Source organism: Anarrhichthys ocellatus, unplaced genomic scaffold (assembly GCF_004355925.1).
Source record: "Anarrhichthys ocellatus isolate YVR2014 unplaced genomic scaffold, GSC_Weel_1.0 scaffold75, whole genome shotgun sequence".
Classification (NCBI taxonomy): Eukaryota; Metazoa; Chordata; class Actinopteri; order Perciformes; family Anarhichadidae; genus Anarrhichthys; species Anarrhichthys ocellatus.
The window spans coordinates 705,396-715,645 of NW_022280105.1; the positions used below are offsets into that span (position 1 = coordinate 705,396).

General features: G+C 38.5%; 1 protein-coding gene across 1 annotated transcript in view; it reads right to left on the reverse strand.

Moving 5' to 3' along the window:
• The window catches only part of LOC116397914 (uncharacterized), an 89,507-nt gene extending 79,950 nt beyond the window's left edge, over positions 1 to 9,557 (reverse strand). Inside the window, exons 1-4 of the mRNA XM_031873828.1 lie at positions 7,916 to 9,557; positions 7,584 to 7,614; positions 7,285 to 7,316; positions 3,695 to 6,966 (exon numbers count right to left, since the gene is read on the reverse strand). Coding sequence (XP_031729688.1) covers positions 3,695 to 5,036 — 1,342 coding nt within the window. The 5' untranslated portion in view covers positions 5,037 to 6,966; positions 7,285 to 7,316; positions 7,584 to 7,614; positions 7,916 to 9,557. The remainder of the gene's footprint in view (positions 1 to 3,694; positions 6,967 to 7,284; positions 7,317 to 7,583; positions 7,615 to 7,915) is intronic.
• Between the last annotated feature and the right edge of the window lie 693 nt (positions 9,558 to 10,250).

Below are 10,250 nucleotides of genomic sequence, written 5' to 3' on the forward strand. Positions count from 1 at the left end.
TACAGTTTCACTAATGTGCCATAGAACTTCTCAGGATATTTTTCCTGTGAGCAGCGGTAAAATCTGATGATAGCAGGTTTATCGTTTTTCCTCTTTTGCACAAATCCCATCTCATTGAGGAGTGGCAACACATCTTTACCTTTTTTCTGCTGTCCACAGACAATTCTGCAAGTAGCTGCAAAATCAGCCAAACACATCTCCTCAAAATCTGGTGTTTCAGGTCTGGCTTTGTATTTGTCAGTCAAAGATGTCATCCACACATTTTCACTTTCTGATGTTGTGTTCTCTAGGTAAGACATGGGGCGACTCATTTTCAGTGCGTTGTCATCCGTCGGTATGAATATGACACCACGTGAACACTTCTTCATTTTAATGCCACAGGCACGAGTCACACACTCCTGAGCACTGACCTCTGTCCTTTTTAGAGTAAGCTTGCATGATTTCCCTCATTTCATCACATTCATTGACGTTGTCTCTGGTGGAGTTCTCAATGACTGTTTTGAGGTACTCAGAAAGTCCAGATTCCTTTTTGGTTATGTAGCTGGTGAGATACATGATGCATGAATATGCATTGAGAATATAACTTACATCAATATTGGCATCCCAGGCTTCAAGTAGATGTGGATTATATCCATTTACCCAGCAGTCTTTTGGCTGACGTTTCAGTATCACCGTACTGGATTTGTTGATCATATTGAGGCATCGTTCATACTCATGGAGTGTTAAGTCGCATCGAGCAAGGAGCTGCTGCAAACTGAGTGAGGCAGTTTCAGGTTCATTCAGCAACAAGTTCAGTGGTTGGGGCTTTGACTTTGCCATTTCCACTTGCAGTGGATCAACGTTCTCATCAGGTCTCGTTATGATTGTGTTTCTGGCAGGTGGTTTGGGAAATCCAAATCTGCAACCCGAGCTGGGACTTCTGAAACATGTCCTTGAGTGTTTTTTGCTGTGTATTTGCACTTCTGTGACCTTCTTGTACAGTTCAGGTTGTGAATGTGGGTCAGGCAGCTGAGCTGTGATGTATTTGGACACAAAATCTGACACAATCTGATCATCATCCTTCTCAAACACAGGTGCACCCATATGAGACAGTGAATGTGTGGGCTTCCTCTGTGCTGAAACTCAACTCTGTAAAAATAGTCAACAACTTTGCCGAGGGGCTGTGCAGGAGACAAGAGCAAATCTCTGAATAATGCCTCAACACGCTTATCAAACATGCGCATTGTTGTCACTGGATTGCTTCACAGTATGTCACACTTTGCTGACCAGTCGAGCCCTTCAACATTTACTTCTTCACCTTGCTGTCTTTTTATTGCCTCAATCACTTCAGGCCAACGCATCTCAGCTGCAGAAAATGTACAAAAGAATGTGGGGGTTCCCAACTGTCTGATCATGGCAAAAATATCTCTTGTAGTTTTCTCCCAATAAGCTGGTGTTCCTCTCAGCGGCCGCATGAATCTGACTGCACCTTTATTCCTCACCAGTCTCTCGACCTCTCGTTTATTCTGCAGCATACCAGAAGTTATTCTTCGTCCATCTCTAGTCAGAGGCTTCCCTTTCCTCAACTGTATTGTCATGCTGGAGGTGGCCAAATGTATTTCAGTCACAAACTGTGCAAAGAACAAATAATTTGTGTCTCTGGCAAAACGATCATCAGTACAGAAAAGCCTTGCTTTGAAATAGCTGCTGGGTGTTACTTTAATACGTCTCATCTCATCTCGTGTGTTTTGACCTGTAGGAAACTGTACCGGGAAAGCCATCGCCTCAAGTTTAGGTGTTCTGAAAAAGCCAACTGGACTGTTTCTTTCTGCAGGGGCAACAGAGTAGATTCCTTCACTGAAACATAAAATCTCCTCTGAAACATCACATGGCTGAAGACATGACTCTAGAGCAAAACCACCGTTAGGCATGTCACCTTCCTGTTCTGCATCATCTCTCTGCTCCTCTGGTTGTTCACCATCACAAGACAACATGTCAATATCCTGTTCACCTTCAGCCTCAATTTCTGCTTCACACAGTGCACTTTTCTCACACATGTCAATGTCCATTAAATCAGTGTCATCATAATCATTCTCAGCCATTGTTGCATCCTCATCATCATCGTCATCGTCATCATCAGGAAGTGTTGGGTCACATAGCTCAGGCTCGTCTCTGATAGTTATGTCCTGGTATTGTGGATGAATGTGTTTGAGTTTATGCAGCGCCTGCACTAGTTTAGACCAGGTGACAGTCTGGAACAGCTTCTCGTCTCTTCAGTTTCACTCTCATGACCTGGGACTCACTTCTCAGTCTGGGCAACGCTTCCACTGTTTCCTGCACCTCCGACGGGACACAAACAACGTTACCATGTATCGCTCTCTGTCTACCTTTGGGAAGAGGAATAATTTTGGCAAACGCTATGCACTTAGCTATGAGATGTCTCTCCAATATGTTGAGATCACACAGTTCAGGTGGAATGTCAGCGAGCTCCAAGTTGTTAGCTACAGCGAGTGTTGGCATGGCTCCATCTTTAAGATGATTATGACAGGTGTGACAAATCCACTCTTCCTTTCTCTCGTCAGGTACTTTGCACTGTTGTTCATCTCTGCACTCATCATCACAAACATGCACGTACTTTCCTGTGAGGCATGCTGCAACCACGTCTGGATTTTTTACATAGTTTAACCTTTTACGGGGTCTCACTTCGTTTGGAAATGATGCTTTATGACAGACAGTGCACACATAAGTGGGACCAGCCTTTATTTGTGACCTGAAAATAGATATAGCCTCTTTGATCAAACTGTTGTCACTTTCTTCTGTTTGTCTATTTATCCATCTGTATTTTCTTTTTATTTTCATGGCACATCTCACGTTATGCATACTAGGATTGTTTTTATATCTGTCTTGCATTATTTTTTTCATTAGTTGTCTGTGTCTTACCCTGAATGCTTGATCATGAGCATAACGCTGAGTGATTTGAGATCTCTTCTTCTGTCTAAACTCTACGCTTTCTTTATATCGAGCAGTGAAGCACTGTTTTTTTTTCAGTCTAAAATCAGTATCGTCTCGGTACCGGGCCATAAATTGCTGTTTAAGTTTCTGTCTCAAATCAGGATTGTCCTTGTAACGAGAGAGCATGTACTGTTTTTGTTTCCATCTAAAATCATCATTTTCTCTGTATTGAAAGGAAATGTACTCTTTCCGTTCTTGCTGTAAGTCAACATTGTCTCTTGTATCATTTATTTTCTTTTGTCTAAATTCAGGATTGTTTCGATAATTCCAGCTTGCGTCATATTTTTTCTTTGCTTTATATGCTATATTTGAAGCATACTTTTCCCTTTCTTTGGTTTTTTGATTCTCTTTTCTTTGTGGAGTTTTTCCTGAGACCAATAGTCTTCTCTTCATTTTACTCCTTTCGTGTTTACTAAACTTTGACAATCTACAGATGGTTTCCTGTAAAACAGTATCAGAGAGTTCACTGGCAACAGTATTTTTTTTTGAAGAAGAAATGTTTGATTCACTGAGAGAAGCATCATGTGATGAAGGAAACTGAATTCACTTGACGGTTCTGGTTCATTTTGGTTATCAGGGAAGATGACCTCTTGTTGTCTCACAGATGATGTAAAAGTGATGTCATTGGAATCTCCTGTCATTATGGTATCAGAGGGATCACTGAGAACAGGGTTTATCACTTCAGCAGTCAATTCTGATTCACTGTGAGGAGCATCATGTGATTGGAATGATGTGATGAGGACCTCTGGTTGTTTCACAGCTGTGGTGTGAGGAGACATTTCAGGTAAAATGTTCTCAGGACGATCAGTGGCTGTGTTTGTCTTTAGAGTCGGTGAGTATGATTCATCAACAGCTTCATCCAACAGAGTAGGTTCCTCCTCAGTGACAGCTGTAGGTCTGCAGTCTGTGTTCGGAAGAGCATCATTCAGGTTGACTGTGTTCACATTGTAAAACTCCACAGGCTTTAACTCATAGTTACAGGAGGACTGTGTGCGCATCATTCTGTAGGACTTCTTGAGCCTGTCAATCATATCACTGAGACGTGTGAATGTCACCATGACAGCGGTACCAGGAGTACGTGAAGGGGGCAAACCTCTGGCTGTTCTGGAGTGTGGGTCAAAGAAACCATATCTGCCTGACCTGGTTCTGAATACTGCAATACACAACAGTCTCATCAACAGCAAAGCGTACTTCACATCTGACAACAAGCAGCTCAGTCCTGACTCCAGGTTCAGAAAGCTATCGACTGATCCAGGTAAAGGTTCTCCTAATGTGCCGTACCTAGAAAGTTGTGTCATGTCCACATAATGTGTCAACCTGCGTGCAGGAACTTCATCAGGGAGCTCATCGGTAGTCAGATAGATGTGATCCACGACCCTTTTCCTGGTCTCTTTATACATCATGTTACCTTTTTCCAAAACAAGGTTGAGGTCTGCTCTGGTGATGTTTTCATTCTCATGAAGGAATGCAAGAAGTGTTTGTGAGTTACAGGTACACTGCTGATTTCTGGTTCTGCCGTATTTAACAGAAGCCTGGCTGCGGGATGCACGGACATGTTGTTCATCTCCCAGGTTTACAAAGTCTGCATGAGAAAGTTCTGCTGCAAAAGCCTGTGGTGCACATGGCGCATAACTTTGACCTCTGTGGTTTACCTGCTTCACATTAGAAGGCCCTGCCTCGCATGACTCATCACTTTGTTGTCCCCTCATTACAATGTCTGCATATGATACCTGTGGTACACATGACCCATCACTTTGACCTCTGGAGTTTTCCTGGTTGACATTAGAAGGTCCTGCCTCACATGTAGTATCACTATGACGTCCTCTCTTTACAATGTCTGCATATGATACCTGTGGTACACATGATGCATCAGGATGACCTCCCTGTTCCACACTTCCAGCATGAGACGCTGCAGACATTTTTACTTCTCCACTGCTCTGAGGACCACTACATTCTGCTTCTTCAGTCGTTGTTGCACAGTGAATCTCATTGGACCTCTGCCAGCGCAGCTTCTGAGCTTGTGACCTCTTACCCTTCCCTGGCATTGTTGGTGTTTCAAAACTACAAATGTTATTGTTTTACTTTTATTGTAAAAACCCAAGATATTAAACACAATATTAATGGTAAAATACTACTATTATCGAAGCAGGATCTGAAGATGGTCGAAACTTGTCTGCTTTTAGGAATCAAAAGCACTTAGGAATGATAAATTAACTCACAGAAGAGTTTGGGGTTAGATGCTTCAAAACTATTCAATTTATTATACACCAAAAGAAGAGACTTCACAGTATCCAAGCAAATGTTGATCAAGAAAATCCTAACCAAGTCTGTATAAATAAATGTGGCCAAATTTAACAATATAAAGAGATCAATATTAATGCTCCAATTTTATTTTTCAATGTAAAAACTGAAGTTTATCACTGACACACAACTGAAGACAAATTATGCTACTTCCAAAACCATTATGATTGAAGCCACCTATATCTCAAATCTTTTTGTAGTAATCCAATATACTTGAAACTGGTTAATTTAAACTGTTAAGACTTCAGTCAGATTTCAAAATGCCTCAATTTATAGCTACTTATTAAGGTAACAGTATTAATAGTGTAAGAACTAGAATGTATTAACAATTTAAAGCTGACGCACTACAAAGAATAAATTTTAATTTCAAAGCTTTATGTAATATGTAAATATTGAAATTTAACACAGAATACACAATTTAAATATTTTCCACGAACACACAACCAGTAGCCTAATATCAGCTATGATCCGTTCTGAACTGTTTGCACTCACCAGCAGAGAATAAGTTAATACTACTACACTATACTATGGTTTATAATCAGAATCAGGAAGAGTTGTCGTGGTAATGAGATGACAGATGAATACTTCTGAAGAACGTTGGGTCTGCAGACAGGAAACAGCCGCTCCAAATAAATGCAGCTCCTCCTGATAGATGTCTGGATTTTATTTCAGTAGGAACAGGTTAAACAACAAAACACTTATACACACTGAATGATTCAAACAATGGATGTTTATATGGAAAATAATTTAAATCAATTTAAATAATAATGAATATAATGTATGTAGTAGTATTACTTCAACTCGTATGTAGAATAGTCAAGTGAACAGTTTGAAATGTGAAATATCTGTTACCAAAACAAACCTCTGGGTACAAACCAACAGAACTCCTCAGCAACAAAGATCAGAAACTAGACTTATTCTCTAATGTGGATTATGTATATTAACTAGAATGCAGTTCTCTTTAATTATGTTAATGTAATCATGCACTTTTACAAGAAATTATATACTTGGAAATTTACCAGATTTAATTATAAATTTATTTTACCAAATGTCCAAATGTTTGTGATAGAAGTGCAACTTCTTGAATTACCACAAAATTATGTGTATGTCTTTTTCAGTTATATGTTCAAACCAATTTTGTTGAAAAAAATCTCAAATAGTATATTTCAAATGTGTTGTTCAATGTGTACAAAGAGTAATAGTATTCTATAGATATATATGATGTAGATAGAAGATTGACAGAGGTGAGCGTGAGAGGAGAATCTCTCAGATTATTCAAAAAGATAGATCAGGTACCAATAACCCGAGGATTGTGAGTGGATCAGACGATCAGTGGAGAGACAGAGAGTGGGCGAGATGAGAGACACTCAGGTTTTCATATAACAGACAGGTTCTTGTTAACCATGGATAACCAAGCAATTTGGTTCAGTACGAGGATTTCAGAATTCAGTTTTCATCAAGCTTTGTTCAGTAGATTTGGAAAGTTAGTTAGTTTGGAAAGTGCTTTAACAGATAGAGTTGGATAGAAGAGGGATACAAAGAAGGAGTTCAAAATCAGACAGAGCGGTAGATTGACAGGAAAGATAGAGGAACCAATGCTTAGACAGAGTTGATACAAGGTATAGGAAAGACAGAGAGCCAATATGATAGAGGAGAGGGGAGACAGCAGGACACCTGTAAGACACAATAAAGACACACATTAGACAGCAGTCTGAATAACAAACTAAGTAACTTCTACCCTAAGCTAAAAGATCAGTGAAGTGTCTGCTCACATGACCATAATGTAAACACATCATGACAGTGTAACAGGTAATACTGCACAGATTTATGTGAAATGATGTTATGAAATGATATGTATATGATGGTATGAAATGATGGTATAGCTGTTTAGAAGTCTCACATTTTCACTTACTACAACTTCACTACAGTGTGTTTAAAAACCTGCAGTATTAAGTGTTTTAAGTAAAAGTGTTGATTCATATGTGAACTCACTGTCAAGTCACCACAGAGACACCAACTCTGATCTACAGTTAGATACAGGAAGGAGGAGGCCAGAAGAAGTGGAGAGAGAAAGAAATGATGTTTACTTTCCTGTCAGAAAACCAGTGTGTCACATCTCATTTCAATCTAGATCAAACTGTTATTCAGGGTGGGTCATTTAGTGTTGAGTATGTAATGAATGGATGTAATTCCTGTCGAGGCTACATTTGGATGGGAAGTCATTCTTAATGTAAACCAATGTAATATTAGTTTAGTAATAGCAAAATCATAATTCATGTGTGTGAACTTACACTTCAGAGATCGCAAAGTCACAGTGATGGTCTGCAATCAGAGACAGAAAGGAGGGGGATAGGAGGAGAGGGAGGGTGAGGGAGACTCATCATTACAGCTCATTTTATTTCCTTGTTAAGTATCAAAGTCTCATTCAAGATCTAGAATGTCCCAGGAACTTATGTTAGTCTTCAATATATATCTTTAAGTTGTTGTAGAGAGAAATAAATCACAAAATAAATGAATCTGGTATGAATCTAAACAAAAGGAAAAGGTCTAAGATACTTAACAGTTAAACACATTAAGTTATGTGTTCTATTGTCAATTTCAGTTACAGTATGCCCGTACTTACCAGCCAAAGCACAGATGTTGATCAATGTTCTCTTTGCCTAAGAGAGGAAACAATATTATTATCTTCCATGTGTATGAGCAATAAAGGGTTAAAACTAGCAGAACTACAGAACACCCACAACAAATGACATCTCTATGTGAGGGCTCACTGTGGGCTAATAATAGATTATCTAATGTCTCTGTATACTGAATATATAAAGTCATGTTCCTATAGGGCCTGCATTATAGTAATGATTACTACAGAATGATACTATCAGCATCATATCAACAAAGGTTATTTGTACATCAAGGTCTAATTCAAGCTCACAAAGCTTGTGTACAATCATGTGTGTATTGGTCACTTTTGGTTACAGATTTACACATTGAGACATAAAGTGGCCAGAATGATAACTGAACAGCTTAACTGCAGATTAAGCTAACATCAATAGTGATAAAACACTGACTGTAACATTACCACAGCAAACATTACTGCTTCATATTGTTGTTGGGATAGCTTAAGTTGGTGAAAATGACTTGTTTTATATTAGAAATAACCCGTTAATTCGCTTACTGGTTTCTTGTCAGTTAATAGAGAGATGAATGTCCCACAGGGGACATTTCCGGTGTCCTGTGGGACTTTACTTTATAAATACAATGTATAGCAGCTAACAGCAAGAGATAAATGTTTATTTCATCCCGTTTGAATTGTGCTATGAATTACACATATTTGTGAATTTAATATTTATTTTGCACGTCAAGAAAGTCTCAGATTCTCATACATTTGTGGTATCGTTCAGCTTTGTGTGAAACCGATCAGTGAACTACATCTCTGGTCTAGCATCATGTATGTCAGCTGCATGGCTGTTACCTTGGCTTGCTAGCTAACTAGGTAACTTAGCTACATTCATCAACAAATGTACCTTATCTTACATGATGTGTTTTATCCTGCTACTGTTCTTATCAGCCGGCAAACAGACAACTTGTTCATGCAAGTACAGTCTTTTTTCACAGTCTTACACTTCAACAGTTTGAAAACAAAATTATATTTTCTTGACTTACAAATGAATCTTTTAAATTGACAAACATATGTGTAATTCATTCTGAAAAATTCCGTAATCGCAGCCGCTAATGTACTTGACTTCTTTCTTTACAGGGTTTGTATAAAGGTAATAAAGTAGCCCATGAATATAAGATATGAGTTTACAGATCATTACAATGCCTACTCTTCATTCTGGAGGTTGGTTTATGGCGTTTTTTGTTACACCTACAGCTATGAGCATATCTATGAGTTACACTCATTGTCTTTTTAATTCTTCAGTTCATTTTGTTTGTTCGCCCTCTGACGTTTCTGAGAATAATGCAGCACACAGCACAGAGTATAATTGGCTCCGTACATGCTATGAACCTAGAGTATAAACAAAGCTTATGGTCCCGTAGTAAACCGGATGGAGCTGGAATTCGCTTCTCAGCGTTAGCAGCTATGCTAGCGTTAGCAATTCGCTAGTATTAGCAAGTTAACAATACAGTTTTACTTTCGTAAAATGTTTGCTCTTCTTGCTAAGTTTGAACCCTGTTTGAGTTAGAAACCACTTGTAATGTCATTGTAAAATGTGAAAGCTTCATTTCCCCCGTTGATAATTGAAAAAGAACCTCTGCTACTTACCAGTCAGGAGTCAAGAGCACAATGAAGAAGGTCTGGCTTGGTCCGTAGTGAGGATAAAATGAGGCGTTTAAGGGTACTCAGAAATTCAAGAGTCAAACAAAAACTTGATACATCATATCTTTTACTTTTCACACAAGATGTACACATCAAAATATAAAAACGTGCTCTTTAACTATAAAGCAAGAGTACTTTGATTCAAAGTACTCTTGCTTATACATTTATAAAGTATATAAATTCAACTGTGATGGTTCAAAGTCTTTGAACCATCACCATAGAAGAATAGAAGAATTTTGGGAGTTCTTTCCATTTTTTTAACTGTTTATAGAGTCAAACCTTAAATTGTTTCAGACCCCAGATTCATTAACACACAGCTGAGAGGAAAATATTGTACTTTTACTGCACTACCTTTGTCCAACAGCTTCACTTTCTTTTCAGATTAAAAAGCATTAAACTGCACTGCTGAAAAACCCTTCTAGTTGAAATGTATAACTGTCAGAGTTGGAAGCTAAACTGTATTAGGAAGCTAAGAGCTGAATTACAAAGCAGGAAAAGCTTGAAGCTAAACGATTTTACTGTCAAAGTAAAAGTAGTGGTAGTAGTAATAATAGTACTATAAGTAGGATAACTATTAGAAGGAGTAGTAGTAATAGCAGTAGAAATAGTAGTATAACTATTTGTAGGAGTTGTAGTAATA